The sequence below is a fragment of the Etheostoma spectabile genome, chromosome 2, assembly GCF_008692095.1.
Source record: "Etheostoma spectabile isolate EspeVRDwgs_2016 chromosome 2, UIUC_Espe_1.0, whole genome shotgun sequence".
Lineage (NCBI taxonomy): Eukaryota > Metazoa > Chordata > Actinopteri > Perciformes > Percidae > Etheostoma > Etheostoma spectabile.
In genome coordinates, this window is record NC_045734.1 from 1,227,220 (window position 1) to 1,246,178 (window position 18,959).

General features: G+C 38.3%; 1 protein-coding gene across 6 annotated transcripts in view; it reads left to right on the forward strand.

Annotated features, from left to right (window-relative positions):
• LOC116694595 (VPS10 domain-containing receptor SorCS1) overlaps window positions 1–12,527 on the forward strand; it is a 244,842-nt gene extending 232,315 nt beyond the window's left edge. For 2 of the 6 annotated variants that reach the window (XM_032524393.1, XM_032524396.1), the window contains exons 26-27: window positions 332–489; window positions 2,146–6,500. In XM_032524393.1, coding sequence (XP_032380284.1) covers window positions 332–489; window positions 2,146–2,207 — 220 coding nt within the window. In that variant the 3' untranslated portion in view covers window positions 2,208–6,500. Of the gene's footprint in view, window positions 1–331; window positions 490–610; window positions 671–2,145; window positions 6,501–12,513 lie in introns of those variants that run through there. The other 4 variants (XM_032524402.1, XM_032524397.1, XR_004333231.1 and 1 more) reach the window with 4 other exon arrangements.
• Window positions 12,528–18,959: the final 6,432 nt, after the last annotated feature.

Below are 18,959 nucleotides of genomic sequence, written 5' to 3' on the forward strand. Positions count from 1 at the left end.
AAGAAATGTCAGTCAGCCTTCAAAAATAAGCCCTTCAAACGTAGGCAGCTGACCTTTCTGAAATGTTAAATTATGTCCGAGGTGCAGTTTCAAGGCAAAAGTGCGCAAAGGGTCAAGAAGATTTACAGACAGAATAAAACTTCTGATTGACAGACCTTATCGCTTTGAGTATTTGTGTAAATAGGGATTTACATGCAAATGCAAATTCATATCATCAAAAGTTAAGTAAACAACAAATGGTGGTACATAGCATTTTAGTGTCCTTGCTCTCTTTGCTTTAGTTAGGCTGTTGTTTTTTATCCCTTTGCCTCACTGTAAATCTTTCCTCAAGGAAGATCCCAGGCCTCAACGTCTATGCGCAGATGCAGAACGAAAAAGAACAAGAAATGATGAGTCCAGCTAATCCAACAGGGGCCACGGCCAGCTCACAGCGGGACTTGGTTCACTCTTTGGAGATTCTGGACACAGAATTTAACTCACGGCCCATAGGTAAATATTCACTTTGGTTTGACTCATATCTGTGCATTTTAATTTTCTCCACTGCTTATTTCATACCATTGTGTGTTGTTTCATGAGACTCATCTTGTGCTTTTTGTTGTTTGTTCCTCAGAAGGGAAATGGTCCGGTCAAGGGGTGAAAGGCAGCTAAGCAAAAATGAGTATGATAAAAAGTAGTACGAGAAACTACATTTTTCTCCTCAGTACTGTCACCCTTTAACGACAGATACAGACGGTTGACAAATACAAGAAAAATCCAACATGAAGTGTTCGTGAGAGAGGAGTTCAGCTGGGTTAAGATCTGGTGAAGGCCACAGCATATGATTCATATAACGTTCCTGTAATTATCAAAACATTTAGTAAAACCCTGTGTGGAAACATCTGCATTTTCATGTATTTAGGTTTTTCCTGTAATTCGTCACCGATCTGTACATTCTTTTATCATATTTGGCCTAACATGTCTGGTGTTAGCACAACTCTTCAATGTATAAATAGAGTCTTTTATTCAGGTTTTCAGTTTTAGTTGACTTATCTGGTCAAATATGCGCACGTATGCATATTTTTACATTAACAATGGCTGAAGTTACTGTGTAGTGTGGAAAGGTGTAGTGTTAAACCCCAGACACTTATTGCCAATTCTGCAGTTTCCCACAGCTCTGCCTAGATTTTTAGCCTCTTTTAGCCTATTTTTGTTTTTTTTCAACCTTGTTTCCTGCTGCAGCAGGCAGCTATTTTTAGTGGAGCAGCTTTATCTTCCATGCTGCGTAATGCCGGGAAGTAGCATTTAAAGAAAGTTGGCAGCTAACTGGTAACTGTAGTGAGCTTATATGTCCCATATCATGCACATTTTCATGTTCATACTTGTATGTTGGGTATGCACTAGAACATGTTTACATGCTTTAATGTTCATAATTTTTTTCCCATACTGTCTGTCTGAATACACCTGTTTTCACCCTCTGTCTGTAACAGTTTGTTTTAGCGCCTGTCTCTTTAAGACCTCCTCCCTAAAAAAGCCTGATCAGTTCTGATTGGTTTCTGGTTCTTGCATATCTGTGCTCAAAGCATCTCTGCATCATCATTGCAGCCGGGGAATGACTGGACCGGCACTGTATTGCCAATTTCTACCTATATACAGTTTAGCTGTGACATGACCACCATACTTGTTTAAATGGACTTTAAATGAATACAGGCTGTGTGCATTTCTCTGTGGATTGAGCTTTTTATACTTTTACAGTATTTATATAGTGCCTCGACTTAGTAATCAAGTTTGATAATCAAAAAAGACATGGAAATCTTACTGTTAACAATACGGGACCTTAAAAGCAGCTAAAGAGACAGATATTGGTCTCAGGGGTTGGTGGAGACCAAAACAGAAGTAAAAGGAGAATGGATTAAACGTTTATTGAGTGACCAAAAACACGACTACAAATGAATACCAAAGTTGCTTAATGCTGGATGTATAAATAGGCTAAGATGCTAATATGTTTCCCTTTAAATATGTCAGATGTTGTGTTTTCAGGGTCCAATAATCAATAAATGCAGCTTTAATGGATGTATTACTTACTGTAATGCAACCGACTAATTGTTCTAGCTTCTAGTACGAATGTCTTATGATACTTGTTTCTTTCTCTGTCCTCTTTATCCCCAGGATGTATGAAACCTCATGTACATGTGAAATTCTCCACAGAACTCCCCACGTACATTGTCTAAACTCTGGACTGGATTACCACTCCAGCTTCGTCATGGATATATTTTTTTTTACCATTTGGGACACAATGGTTTTGAGCTTTATACCTGTGCATGTTGGACCCTGATGACATACTGTGCTCTGTTGAAACCAGAAGAAACTGTGTACAGGTTTTCAATTTTCTTTCAACATACACTGTGTCTGATGAATTAAACATTTTAAAAAATCCCACTTATTTATACAAGTCAGATACATAATTCAGAGGGAACGACAGCATGAACTGGAGATGGTAAAAAATTAAATAAGCAACAATGTTTTGGTTTTGCTCACATGTCTGAGATTGGTTTGCTGTTCTATGACAGCAGTAGTGTGTTATTTATTATTCATATGAATATACTTTTATGAAGTATGTTATTGAAGTGAATTACACATTTATTTGGAAATCATGAATGTCTGTGTTATAAATTTGTGTATTTTAATAACATGTCATACTAAACAGAAATGCTGTTATAAAATATGAATAGGGTACTTCAAAGCTTTTTGTCTATTGTCTCTTGGAAAGCTGATTTATGGCACAATACACATTTTCTACTGAAATGTTTCTTTTTTTCTGATTTTAAGTTATTAACAAAAATACAGGGTTTGGTTTTTCTGGATTAATTTAACCTTTGCTGTTAATCTAACGATTCTGGTACTATTTAAGACACATACCAGTTTGTAAAATGTTTTGTGCTACAGAAGAAGTGACCACGTGATGGCTAAGGTGCTACACTGCACCTTCAGACTGCAAATTGTACACCTTTTAGGATTAGCAGAAGAAGCCGGGTGATAGGAGGGCTATCCCACAAAGAAAAGTAGGCCAAAGTGGTCCTCAACCACACCCCAATCACAGGCAACATCCCTACTGCAGGCAGAGGACAATTTATCAAAGCTCAGATTTAAAGGTGGCAGTTGGAATGAAATACAACTACTTTGTGGGAGAATCCAAAGAACATGGTAGCAAGAAAGAGAGAAACAGAGAGAGAGAGAGAGAGGTTAAGGGAGATGGAAGAGTGCTTTTTGGGGCCATGACGCATTAAGAGCGTACTATTGGACAGAATAAAAAGAGTTTGACTTCTTGAATACTTAATGTGGCCAGTCAAGCTCAAGGCTTGCTATGGTTGGTGACACATTTAGGCTAATGTCCTGACCCACTCTCCAGTAGCAACCATCTTCATCCCAGCTCATTTAATTGCACTGTAGGAGCCGGAGAACTAGAGTGCAGATGCTACCAGGCCACACGGATGGTTAGCTTGTTCAGAGGACTGTCAAGCTGTGTGGTACTTTGTGTGCAAAATCTGACAGATGTAAATGCCTGATTGATGCCGTTCAAATCTCCAGAGGCAACCTTACAGGATTAGTTTTCACTCTAACTACTTCTTACTACTTCACTCTTTACTTTGTAGAAATGTGTAACTACAGAGGGAGTGTGGTCTTGTCAACTTTGGATGATCTTTTCTACAGTTCACTCGCAGATGTACAGAAATAGCTGTTGCCACAATTGCCATATACCTACACAATCAGTACAGAATGTAACCATGCACCATACATAAGGGCAACAAAAAATAAACAGGACTTTCAACCGAGAGGTTGGTGTTGGTGTCCCGTGTGAAACCAAAAGTCAACGTTGGCTATTTTTTTAAACTGCGTGAGTTAACTTTCTTGCGCAATGTTCCTTGTGTAATGTTCTTAACTAACACCACAAACATATATTTTTACCCAAACCACAATCTTTACCTAAGCTAACGGGACTCCCAGAGTGTTAAAAAGTAATGCCAATTGGTCCTGACCAAGCTAACAGCGACCGTTACAATGCAAATAGATGATAACATCCTTCTGAACCTTCTAGTATGTGGACCAGGCCCCTTCTAAACCATATCTAGGAGGCAGATGACCGCTCATAACACCTTTTGAGTCTTGTCTTTAAGATTACCGGTACTAACAAATATGAAGTGATGCTTTTGACACAAAGTCACGTAAATTGTTGAATTAAGTAAGTGGTAGGTCACAGAACCTTGGGGGGACCCAAGGTGTGTATTGTATTCATTTGTAATTGAAATGATAAGGGTCTTAAGGGAACATTTCCATCACTACCTAATCTTAAGGCCCCATCTTGTAGAAAGTTATAATCAAGTCTACTCTTTGTGATTTTGGGATGTATTAAGCGACATAGGGCATATTCATGTTACCACAAAAAAATTGCTGACTACAGAGTGGGTTATTCTTGCCCTATTTGCATATAAAGCTAACTTTCCAAAGTTGGCTTGCCCACAGTAAATAGCAAAAAGGGCAATGTGACTGTTTCACTTCAAGTTGCTCTCTTTAGTGTTTAGACAGACGAAGCTGTAAAAAGTATAGAAGGTGGGGTGTGTCACTCTGATGAGTGAATGCAGTACAATTTTCTAGGATATTAATATCCATCAATTCTAGGAATATGGCATATCCTGGCAGAGAGCCTGAAGCTTGAGAGCATGTTTGCGTTGAGCACGTAAGTTAGATACTGAGGTCCCGATGTTCAGGTATTTGTCTTGTTGTCACATTTGGTGCGCAACAGAGTAGTTCATTTCCAGAGTGATGTGTTGCCATGCACTGTTTCTCCTGTTTAAGTCCCAGTTGCTTATTAAGTTATATTGTAGAGCAATGGAAAGCCTTTGACCATGACGATCAGCTTGTCCTACATGTTGTTTTAAAGCGCTCATGTTACGCTTATTTTCAGGTTCATAGCTGTATTTTGAGGTTGTACCAGAATAGGTTTTCATGGTATATTTTTGGAAAAAACACCATATTTTTGTTGTACTGCACTTTAGCTTCTTCTTTCTTTTTAAGTTCTTTTGCGTAGTTGAGTGGCATTGTCAATGCCACTGAGCAACATTTAAGTCAATGCGCGTAGATAGGGAATGATAAGTCTAGAGACCACCAGTGTGTGTTGCCCTCATTTTTTTATTTTTAAATTAATCATTTGTATACCAAAGCTGCATGCTAAGGTAATTTGGTGACAACTTATCCTCCATCTTCATTTCCATTGTATTAACGTGTTACATCTGAGGTTGCAGGACAGAATTTGCACTCAGCTACAAGGTGATTTATCTTGTTCCATTGCATGGTGTATAGGGGTATTTTTTTATACTCGTAATTGGATTTTTGTAAATCATCAATGACATTTCTAGAAATGTAGCAATACAATACAATAATTGGATTTTCTAAGATTAAGGACATTAAGGATTTCTTTTCAGGTTTTGCAAAGTAAGAATGTAACATACTGAGTACTGATTTGGTTCACGTTTCAGATTTAGAAAAGGGCTTTTGGATCTGATATTAACAGTTTGAGGGAGACATACAGTAGACGGTACCTCATGGTCAGAAACAACGTAGTTAAAGGGTAATTCCTTTTATATTTATAACCTAGACCCAATTTTCCCATATCCAACTGATTAATGAAAGCCAGCATATTCACCACATGTAAATAGTTAAATTAGGTTTTTGTTTCCCCCACCAAACCAAAGTGGTGATTGTTGGAACAGTGGAAAGATGAACCAAGACGGCTTTTGCTAGTTTGATTTTGTTTCTGTCAACTTTGAAAAACTTTGAAAAATACAGATTATTTAAATGGAGTCTGATGGGTTTGATAGTAGTGTTTACTGGGCTGTTTCTTTTTAAACTTACTCTTTAAAAGAAATGTTGACCTCTAAAGGGATCCTTTCCATAATGTTGTCAGACACTTAGAATAATAATCTGATCATGTCAGTGGCAAAACGAGCACTTTATATGGAAGTAAATTAAAGGTGATCAATTGGACTATTGACTTACATTGCAGCTTTTTTGCCACTGCAGATCTTGCTTAATACTGCACCAATGTCAAAGATTCTTGCTTCCATCATCGTCACTTAGACACAAAACATAGGAAAATACGGTCCATGTTTAACCCCAGGGAACAGGAAATGACAGGATCAGGAGGTCGGTCATGATAAAGGCATCTTTTGTCTTTGGGTTTCACTAGAGGAGGAAGGTCGAACAGACAGGAAGTCCTGCCGAGCTTGGAGCTACTCTTTTCTTCCCCTCTCTCTATCTCTCTATCTCTATCTCCTCAGCGCCGCAGAATTAGCAAGATTATTATTTTTGTAGAGAAATATTAATAACAAAAAAAAGACTTTTATTACTGTACAGCTTTTGTATAAGAACAGACGGTAAAGTGTTACAGTGTTTTTGTTTGATATCAACTGTGCTGTGTGTAATTGTTTGATGCATTTATAATCATATTTATTAAATGGAAAGACGTCTGTTAACTGTGTTCTCATTTTCTTACAATATTTGTAAAGAAATACTATGTATTTGAGGAAGTACTATTCAACCTATAAAGACAACAAAACAAGCATGTGCTGGTATTTTCTTCAAATACATTATCTACAAATACATTATTTACATGTATTTTTAGATTTGCAAATTTACGGTTAATATTGTGCTTGCCTGGAATAAGAATAGGAATCAACTCTTTTTTCCACTTACAACTATCGCTTATTGTTAAGATAGAACTTTGCGATTTCCATTAAATGTTGTATGGACATCCATATCCATGTAGGATCCCAGGACATGGACTGGACAACACTGCTAAAACGACCATCAACTTTATAAACAGATTCAGAGAGAATTAAGGCTTACACACTGCATGAAAAAATTAAAGAGAATTATGATTAGGTTTGTGGATTTTTTATCAGTGATAATCTTGACAAGTGATTCAACTATTCTCTATACGACCGTTTTTGTACTTCCGCAGTGTTGGAATAAGGTAAATAAGGCCTGGGCACAAACATTTATGACTGTGAAGCTGCAATAGGACACACCCCCATCTGGATGACAGGGTCATGTCTTTTTCAATGTTAGTCTGCAGAAGGAAAAAAGTCCACTTTTAAAATGTATTGCTCCTCTGTACGGAGCAATTGACAAATAAATATCCAGGACAACAGGTAATTTACAGGACACATTCTATGACTAATTACCATACCGTTTAACCCACAATTTCAATACCGGAGATTGTAGTTCAGCCAAACTGTTGATCCAACTGATCTCCTTACTGTAACCAGTTTATTCTATAAACTAGGTGACGGTAAGATATTCAGTAAGACGGTAAGATATTCTATCTAGTCTATTTTGAAAATGCTTTCTTTCTGAATCCAGCACTATATAAAGTCATCATTCTTGGAATCCCCTGGAGTCAGACCAGATCACCGCTAACCTAACCACCTCATATGGAGCAAATTAGATTTCTGAGGGCTGCATTCCCCTCAGAAATGACAGTGAGCCCCACGCATACATGTTTTTCTTATACTGGTTTGAATAATGTTAAAATTATTCATAAAAAATAAAAGATAAGAACTCCCTACACCTGGTTCAAAAAAATCACTCTAGAAAGAGTAGAAAACAAAGCTAACATGGCCTCTAGTCACTACTTTTAAATTAATTTGACTCTTAAAAGTACACTGCTATAACGGTTTAAAACTACAGATTGTTGGCAAACAAATTGAATGCATTTTTAGTTAATGTTAGCACAATTCAATGTTTACGATAGTACAGAAACCAACTAACATTCTTTGTCCCCATCTGGTGGTTTAAAAACTCCACTGTCAAAGCTTTTATTTTGTAATTGGAAGGATCACCCTTCACTTCCAGGTCAAATTAAACAGGTGACACTGCTTTCAGTTTGAGTTTGAGCTAGGGGGATTCAGATAACCAAAACTCAGTGCAATTAGTGTTGAACATCACAAGTGTGAGAATTTCTGTTGCTGGGTTAAACTTAGTTACTCAGTTCCTCTTCCAATTTTCTGTTATGCTGATGACGCTTCTGTCCTCTGTTAAAAATATAAGTGTACTTTGTTCCACGGTTTGGCCATGATTGTATTGTTATTTAGCTCCTTCCTGCGTTGTTTGCCACTACGCACCACGACAGAAAATTCAAACAAAACAATTCTCTTCTGAACTCCACAAGTGCTTGCAAAATTCCAATCTATCAATAAACTCACTTCCTGTTACACCTTACGAGTCTGTGTGCACTCCTGGGTCGGTCCACAACTGAAATGTGACACTTTGCAACTCGCAAATGTTGGCTAGCAGAATGAGTAGCGCCCAGATTTTCTCAAATCTTTTGTCGTTGATATACTTACATACATATTAACAACCCCACAGCCTGGCAACCTCTTTCCTAATAGTCGTGCTTAACTGTGTATCTCCAATTCTTAAATTGAGCTGGATCCAGCAAAAATGATTAGTCCTAATTACTTTTAAGTGGTAGTAATGGTGGGGGTCCACAAAGCGTAGCTCCTATGGCGCCATTTTATTGCTACGGAGCATCACCCACTGTTAGCATTCCATTGACTGGCATTCATTTTGCCTCCATTTTGACGGTGAATAACTTTACATCTGAAGTGTTTAAAGACTTAAGTTGTCCATCGGTCATTTCTAGAGAAACTCAACAATGTATAAATTACCTTGTGTATCATGTTATGGCTCCGTAGCCAACTTTTTTGTAAAAATATACTAACAATTGTGTCATAACCAAGCGTCTCGCTGTCACATAGTCTACAAATCACCGTATTGTCAGGATAAGCTCGTAGACAGTTTGGACTTCCATTAGCTGTTTAGGTTTAATTAGTAATGTTATTTAGCATTTTAGCTAGCAATAATTAGCCTGTGCCTATGTTATCACCTAACATGTATCTACGCTCTCCATCTCTGCTGATTGGGAATGATTGAGTTTTCTCTTGGCACAGTTACCAGAAGACTTACAACTTTCAGACAGGTTGCACACGTCACATCTACATCGTCAAGCTCAGTTGGAGGCTGCGCAGTAACGCTCAGCCACCGGAAAAATGCTTCAATAGACTTCACTGGTCTCCGTCCAGAACAACGGGATCTGTTGGTCCATTTCTTTAACTGTCTATGATTGGAACCTAGGAAAAAAAGAAAACTAGTTGGAATGTTGGCACACAGCACATGAGCACTTTTTGGAGCTATTCTAGCATTTTTCTCTAAATTATTTATAGACAACGTACTTGGGAGAAACTTAAGCAACCTGACTGTAATTTGACTCGAATAAAAAAAAAAAAAATCTGTGGTCTCTTTCCCTCCTCTGCTGAGGAGAGTTTAGACCACTTTGTTGAGCAGAAATGATACTCTCATAAATAGGGATGAGAAACTGAGTTGGAGTCATTAAAGATGAAGATATTAATTTCAGCATGGATATAACCTTAACAAGTTCCAGTGCAGAATATAATGATGCTGAAGTGAGTGATAGTCCATGAAGGATAGAAGTAATTATAGCTGGCTCTTTTACACTTATTTATGCGGCTCCTAAAATAGCTGTGGTCGGAGCAGCAGGGGTGATAATGATGATGGCCACAGCAATGGCAAAACTAACACAGACTGATTGATTGTTTGTGTTGGAAAAGAGCGTGCCTGTGCGAATGCGTCAGTATGAACATTTCCAGCCATCACCTCAAGATAGATGCGCAGCGGAGCGAGAGGGAGACAACTGCTGTGTGCGATGTGTGCGTCATTGCTGAAAAGTGAGTTGTTCGGTGTAATCCCTATGTGTTTAGAGGCCTGCGCTTGAGTGTCGTCAATATAAACTCACATTACGGAGATTACTTTCACTTTTGTAAACACTTATAGTTTGTGATTAATTTTGGTATCTACTTAAACTGTAACCTGGTTCATATCTGACTTCTGTTAACATTTAGATGTGACATTATTTTGGCTTATTAGACCTATTCCTGACGATGTAGGGGAGATCTGGGACAGTTGAAACACTTTTTCATTAAAACGTACTTTACAAAGCGATCGTATCGCACTGAAAGCTAATATGTTGTCCCTAGAAACCTACATGTGTCATCTGTCAAATACAGTTGCATTTTCAACTTTGAATAAAACTGTTGAGGAATTATTACAGCAAAAGTGGGATGTGCGTTATGTTTCATATTTTCCTCCTGGACGGGATGAATGAAACAGCATGGGCGAGGGATGAATGAAACATACAGTTTAAGCCATATAAACTACCCACAACTTTAATATTATTCTATATATCATGGGTGGTACTTCCAAAAGTTATTATTTTACATAGATTGTTGCAGGGCTATATGTCTTGTGAATGTCTGTTAACAACTCATTGCCGTCATCGTGAAGCGTGTGTGAAGCTGTAATATCATGTACTGTGGATGATATGGCCATTTTCATAGCTAGGACAGTGTGTTTTTCCATTTATATCATGTTTCTATTGTGGAAAATGTCGTTTCAATAGGTGTTTACGTGGGTTAGACCACTGCTCCATAGGATAACATGGGAAAACTCAATCCCCCATACCTGGCGGGCACAAATATATTTACATCTTTTTTAAACTGCTTTTCCATGTCTCACCTCCATAAATGATTGTAAAAACACAGATATTTGTGTGTTTACTTAAAATCCATGGAGTTACAGCCAGGTTGGGGACCGACATAGACATATGCCGTTACAGCCTGTTTTGCTTTCCATGTCAACAAGCATGCAATATGAATGTCTGGGATTGTGGAGAACACGAAATGGTCTACTGAATAAGCATGCAGTTATTCCTTTAAATGACAAAACACTATATTAATATTGACTATATTAATAATTGAAAAAATGTAACCGCTAATGAAGTTTACTTTTTGACCATCATCATTGGGTGTAACGGCGTGATAAAAAGAACTAACAGGAAGATCTTGGGCTGATAGAAGGAGGTTAACATGCTCTATGTTTTGACCTAAGGAAGTCTGTCTATCATCATTGCACTCAGAGAAAACTGGAATGTTTCATCCGTCCCACGATTTAATTGTGCCAACCCTTCCATATGCTGTGTGTAAGATGTGACGCATTTTTAATTAGATTAGTGGCCACACAGTCCAATGTTAATTCAGTTGGCCACTAGGCACTGACACTAGGCACTGTTGTATTGCAATTCACTGGATATACTGTTGTGCCATTACAATTAATCACTATAGTTAAGAAATGTCAGTTTAGTCTGTATTAATGTAAACGATGCAGCTAATTTTATAATGAGAAATTAACATTCATGTTATTTCTTGTTTATTTCAGACCACACACACACACACACACACACACACGCATGAAGACAAATATATTCCTAATCACTTACACATTACATGCCAAACAGTGTGCCCTATTGTGCTATGCGGTGCTCTATAATGGCGGTTTTCCATTGCGTGGTATCTACTCGACTCGCCTCGACTCTACTCGGCTTTTTTGGTTTTCCGTTACGAAAAAAAGTCCCTGGGACCTGCTACCAGGTACTTTTTTTAGTACTACCTCAGTCGAGGTTCCATGCGAGCTGAGGCGATACCAAAAGTTAGCTAACATTAGCTAAGTTAGGAAACTTAATTTACCCTATTGTGTCGGCGAACAACCGTCATGTCGACGTCTGAACTCCGTCGGAATTCCCAAACTCCTGTTTTTTTTAAGCGGTGATTTTTGTTGCTTCCTTCAGCTTCTATTGAAACAAAACATTTCTGTGGCAAGTAGCCGACGTGCTGTTGTGAGTCGCGTTGAAAATTAAATCATCACGCGTAGCTATGGTGACCAGCCACGCTGAGGCGTTACTCAATCTGCAGTGGAAAACGGACACAGAATGTGTTGAGTCGAGTAGAGGCGAGTCGAGTCAAGCTGTTACCAGCAGTGGAAAAATGCCATAAGTCCTTCAACACTTCAGTAAAGTTCTGGTCTGGATTAACTTGCATCGACTCCTTTGTGTTCTGACCGACACTCCAGTGAGACACCCATCTTGTATTCATCATTCCTAATACAGTCCTACCATATTTACCAACCCATCACCTATTTAATTGTTTGACTGATTCATATCCATGATGATAGTGTCCTGTACTCAGCTGAGGCCAGTAGTGTTCAGATCCTTCAAGTTTTTTTTTCAACCCTTTTCAACCCTATTTTCCTATGTTTTTGTTTCTAAGTGACTGACAGACTTAAATTAATATTCCAACTGTCTGACAGCATTTAGGAAAGGGTTTCTAAGGAGGTCATGGCATGGTAACACAGGATACAATAATAATAATAATAATAATAATAATAATAATAATAATAATAATAATAATAATAATAATAGGCACACAGCTACAACAATGGTACAGAATAGGCCTACTTCAAGATCAACCACTGAGCCACAAATTACACGGGTATAAAACACACCAGTCCCATCAAAAGTTAGTTGCCTGGGTGCCTAGCAGGGTGGCTGTGAGAGTGACAGGTGGAGAGGTGCTGCTGCTTCTTTTTTCAGTTACAGTTGCTGAGTTTTTATTCCTATGTGTGTTTATGTGTTTATCTCTTCCCAACCAAATTGTAAAATCAAATTACATTCAATTGTAATGAAAGGGAGTAGGTTAATATCTATAATCAATTCATTAAAATAAATGTATGTCACTTTCAATTATGGTTGTAGTTTGTCTACCGTGCTGCAGGGTGCCCGGATGGCTCAGTTGGTAGAGCGAGTTCCCATATATAGAGGTGTACTCTTCAACGCAGCGGGCCGGGGTTTGACTCCACCCTGCGGCCCTTTGCTGCATGTCATGTCATCCCACTTGCCTTTCACTTCTTCAGCTGTCTTGTCATTAAAGGCCTAAAATGTCCCAAAAATAATCTTGAAGAAAAAAATAATGATTCTATTTTTTAAACATAAAAATATCCGCAAACTTGTGTTCACTAAACCCACCAGACTCCATGGAAATGAACAGTAATTTCATCATCCTAAAACATACTTTATTCAAAGTTGACAGAAACAAAACAATACTATCTGGTCGTCTTTCCACTTTTCCAACCATCACAACTCTAGTTTTGGTTGAAATGAACCCATAATTTACCGATTTACATGTGAAAATATGGAAACGACCAAAACCGTTCTGTCAATCAACTAAGTGTTTAATGGTCTAATCGTTTCAGCTGTACTTGTAGGCTGTTGTAGTTTAATTTACAACAAATCATAGTATTTCCTCGACTATGTTTTGGGTGCAAAAATCTTATTTGCAAAGTTACTAGTAACTAAAGCTGTCGGATGAATGTAGTGGAGTGAAAAGTAGAATATTTCTCTCTGAAATGAGTAGTAGAAGTAGAAAGTGGCATGAAAATAAAAGACTCAAGTAAAGTATGAGTACCCCAACATTTGTACTCAAGTACAGTACTTATATAAATGTGGTTACATTCCACCACTGGCTAAGGCATTCAGAGAACATCTATTATCTGAATACAGTGGGGCTGAGTGCGTTACTCATGCAAAAGTCATTGTAGTTCAAATGATGCACATATCCAAAGGCCTCCATTGTCCTTAACAAAAGAAAAGGACGAGAAGCCACAGGCTAGTGTCATTACTGATGTGTTCTGATGTCACTGGTGCTGACGAGAGTCAGGCAGGGTGGTCTGGAATGCAGCAGGGAGGGGGAAGGTGGGGGTTGAGAGTCTTTAATCATTCTTAGCCAGAAAATGCTCAGGCGCTCATTGGGAGAGAGAAGATTACCAAGAGATCTATTCCAAAACAGGGCTGGTCCTGCTGTCCTCCCAAGTGTGCACTGCAGTGCCCCCGAGGGGCACGGCTGCCAATACACGCTGGTATTACTGAGGATTTAGTGTGAAGGAGACTCGAGGAGAGGCTTTTGACAGAAGTAAATAGCAGAGAGTTACACAATGCTACGGTGTTAAGAAGGGGTGGAACTCCTTTTACAGCTAATGCCGACCTTACACCAAATGACTTTTCAAGCACTTTCACTGTCACAGACTATTTTACAACAGAGTCTGTAGAGATGTTTCCCATCTTGACGTTTCAACAAAATCAAACGTGTTTGATATTATCATAGGTTTTAAGTCTTGGTAGTGAAGGTAAATCAGATGAACATTGTCAACAACCAATGGGGGCGCTCCATCCAGCACCAAACAGGTAGCAGCAACAGCTAGAACCAGTGTCACTACCTGATGTGAGTCGTGCATGCGTCACTTTGCAACAGTAGCCTACAAGACGCTAACGAGAGACTTCTGGAATGTCAGCACAGTAAAAACTGACCTACTTAACCAAGTTGGTTCACTGCTGGCTACAAGTTAGCTTAGGTTTAAAGAAATGCCCGTTTGCCCATCCTGGAATGCAATGGGCGAGCCAGACCCTCCTTAGCAGTGCTGTGGTAGATGGTCTGGCAATGCTTAAGTTACCAAGTTGTCAAAATCCTTCATTACAGAAGATATATAAATATAAAATATTGATAGACTCATGGGATGCATTTGCCAAGTTATTCATGCAGGTGAGTGCTTAGGTTTATAAGAACATATTAAATATTATTGGACCAAGTCAACTTTTTTCTAGCTTTCAACCACATCTGAAGCTTTTCAGTTGAGATTTTCTGTATACACACATTTGTGTGTGTGTGTATATATATATATATTATATATATATATATATATATATATATATATATATAAATGTTTGTGAGTAAGTGAATGGTTAAATTGATAAATATATGTGATGTATTAAAGGGTTTTAAAGAGGTTGTCCACATGGTTTGAGATGTATTGGGTAAAAACCCATTAAATTTACAAAATATTGTTGCATGCATTTCTTCTTCTTTGTACCCTAAATTTGGCTTAATTGTTATTTAAATATGTCAAATCCTAGGCCTCTAAGCAAATTTGGGTTATTTTGATTTATATGTCAAACTCTGGTGAGAGACTCTAAATGCCATGTAGTCCGTTTAAGGTAAAAAAAAACATACATTTTTATAATCTTTTTTTAATTTTTTTGTGGTTGAGAATATTAAGAATTCTCCCTTCGTCTAACATTAATCCCTGTGAAACATTTGGTGTGCATGCTATTCTGTGGAAGTGTTTTGCATTTATAAAAGGAAACAAATGGAGACATATTGTGAATTAGATGTAACTATGGAGTCTACTCTTCCAATTATGAGAATATAATCCTGAGAACTATGAATTATGAGATTTAGATCCACATCTCATAGTGATTTATCATCATATACAAGACAAAGACGTCAAATCTTAGAATTAGATGATTGATATCTCTTAATTAACAATAATTAGCAGATTAAAGCCATGTTATAATCACATTAGAGCAACATTAAAATGAGGCTGGACATTAAAAAACGGCACATGTTTAGCCCTGTTTGACTTCCATAACCCTCTATGTAAATTATTTGGTTATGGTACAATTGTCCCACTTTTTTCATGTAGTTAAACAACTATCAATCCCATGAGAGCAAACTAAATGATTTTACTAGAACCTGACTTGAAGAGCTTTAAAACTGAACAACCAAACAGCAGACGGACTGTCACAAAAAGTCAGGCACCCATGAGTTTGTTTCAGTGTGGGTACATTGAAAAAAAAGAGAATTGCCCAAGGAGAAAAGTGCATCTATTCTGAAAGAGTTTATGCAGAGCTACATGTGTCTCTGCATCTGAGCTGTGTGTATTTCAATTAAATTAAAGCTATCGCAAGTAGTTTCTGTCGGAATTCTAAGAAACTGTCAGCACGTCCACATGATACAAGCCTTCCGTGATCATGCACCATCCCCACCCCTCCTCCACACAGTTGCTAGTAGCCAAGGAGGACACAGCAGATTAAAAAAATGTCATACTGAGAAATCCAGAGAAAGTTCTGTGGAGCTGTTTTAATTAGCTTTGTAGAAACTCGTTTTGTAAAGGCTTGAATTTAACGGACGTTCATTACTATAAAAAGGTTACATGGTAGTGACGATGATGACCTCTTCTGAACAGTCCATCATGTTTTTTTAATCCTCTGTGTCCTCCTTGGCTACTAGCAACTGTGTGGAGGAGGGGAGGGGGCGGTGCGCGTTGTATCATGTGGACGCGCCAACACTTTTGTTGTCAATACTTAGAGTTCCTTGTGGGAGCTGCACTATAGCAGCTATGCACTATAGCTTGGGATTTTAAGAGTAGAAGTGAGAAATATTCATCTTTTCTGACTACTTGTCCTTCCTGTATAAGGTGTACCACTGTTTAGGTGGATGGGTGTCACACCAGGGTCAACTCATTCTTCCCATTTGTGTTAACACACAGGGGACAGGTAGTTCACAAATGGTAATAGTCTCACAAATGCAAAACTTGTTTAAAAGTGCAACAGTTATTTCATGAACTAATAAAAAACAGGCAAAAGTATCAAAACACTGAGGCAAGGATCAAAAACCTGAAGAAGAAGCAGCAACAAAAAAAAAAAAATCACAAGAAGCACACAAAAAGAAGGGAAAGGGAAAAACAGGCTGGGACGCTGACACAAATGGTGGCACAGGACTGTGGAGAGGGGCAGGTAAATATACACAGAGACACAAGGGGGACAGCTGGACACATGGGCAGCACATTAGGGGAGGGACAGTAACCACACATGGAGGGAAGCCAGACAAAGACCAGGAAGTGAAAACGAGAAAAAACGGTCAGTTTCAAAATAAAACAGGAAAAACAGAGAAATAAACATGAAAAAAAACACTTATGATCTGGAGCTAAACAAAATACAAATGTTTTTAAATTGTTAAATATAATTGTTTCAATGGAGATTGTCACTTAGTAAGCCCCTTGAGGGTTTTTCTGCAATTGTCCATCACATCTTTTTGTGAAGCATATAACACTGTTTTAATGTTTTTTGTTTTGAAAATAAAATAGATCAAATCAAATGACACAAAGTAGTTACTATGATTTCTTACTTCCCCATAAGAATACCACAATGAATGTATTTATTTTTATTTTTCATTTCAAATTAGCTGAACCATAAAAGTAAAAAGGATAGAAAGATTTCCTGCACCAATCCAAAGCTTTGTTCATAAGCCACAGCGAGAGCTGTAACGGAACAACCTGGACGTTTGGATGATTGATCGTGGTAGTCGCCTCCGCTTATAATGAGCATTGTCTGTTTCATTTCCCAATACATTGCTTAGACAAGCACTGATAATGTCAGATTCACTGGCCTGTGACGTCATGTTCAATTAAAAAATGAACTGAATGACGACGACGTGAGCACTGAGGGAACTAGACCTAATTGCTTGAAGAGGACAAACTGTGAGAAGGACGGGCAGGCGGAAGGCAATCTGTTACTTTAGCTAAGGGTTGTGTGAGTGTGTGCATTGTGTCATTATGTGTGTGTGTGTGTGTTTGTGCGTGCGTGCCCGCCTGCCTGCATGCATCTGTGTTAAAGAAAACCTGACAGCCTGTTAGTTTTGTTCAAGCAAGTGTGTGTCAGTCAGCATGTGTGTATGTAATAACATTTATTTGAGTTCTGACTTTATTCTCAGAATTCAGACTTTAATCTCAAAATTCTGAGACTCAAATACATTTTTCACCAGTGGCCCTAATTCTCTTCCGTACCTTGGATTGTTGGAAAGGTGAAAAAAAAAAAAAAGGTTTTCGGGAACATATCACCTCTGTTGAAAAAGACACAAGGAAAAAGGTATGAACGCACACTCGACTCTATCTGTGCGGTATCTTGCATTTGTTTCTTTTCTTTAACTCATAAATCATCTTATGCTTTTTGTGTGTGCTTAATTGAATAATGAGAGGCTAAGCTTTCAATAGACACCTATTTTGAAGATTTAATGCTTTAAAGTTAATGAGTGGTTCCATCTCAGATTTGTCTTTGGAGGACGAGGAATTAAGCCAAGCTGTCGTGGCCAGTCTCGAGAGTTGTGTGTAAGTGACTAGGTAGTATGACTTTGTTAAATGAGTAGATGTCAGGAGTTAACAACGGGAAGCTGTTCTGCAATTGAAGTAAATTAAGTTTTGAAAGTTGATGCAAAAAATCCTGCAGGCATCACCGACCTCTATTGATTGATGAGTCCCTCCGTCTACATAGTGCTGGTACAGATAACCCTCTACAGCTGCAATATTGCCCTGAAAGAAAGGCTTTGTCAAGGTTAGGGTCATTATCTTGCTGTTTAAAAAGCTTCCCAACTGGACTCTTTTTATTTTCAGTCTTCCTCTTGTACACACACATTGGTGATTTTCCATTAGCACAATCTTGCAGTTAACTGTTGCTGCTTTTGGTTTAGTAAATGTGCAGTATTTTATATAGCGCTTTGCTAGTCTTAACGACTACTCAAAGCACTTTTACATCATACAGGAAACATTCACCTTTCACATTCATACACTGTGGCCGAGGCTGCCGTACAAGGTGCCACCTGCTCATCAGATAAACACTCACACACATTTACACTCCGATGGTGCACATCGAAGTCAACTCGGGGTTCAGTGTCTTGCCCAAGGACACTTTGACATGGGACTACAGGGCCAGGGATTGAACCCCCAACCTTCCAATTGGCAGGCAACCGCTCTACCGCTGAGCCACAGCCGCCCAGTCTGAAAGGTATGCTCTTGTTCATAAGAATAGTTTTCTCTTTCAACAGGGCATCTAAATGCCTCAACACTACATCCGCACATGATGTACTTCTTAGTTTTGCATCCTAAATTGTCCATAACCAAAACTGCAGATTCAAAATCAATAGGTCCTCAGTACTGGATGGTGCCATGCGTGGCTTCAAAGTGGTGGTTTTTTAAAGGGGTCAAATTTGAGCCAAGCACAACAGGAGTGTTAAATTATACTATTTCTCTACTTAAACCCTTTCTATCAACGTCTCACTATATGATTTCTATTTCCTTTACATTTTTCTTTCTTTCACTCCTTTTGTCATTGCATTCTTTCCAAGCCTCAC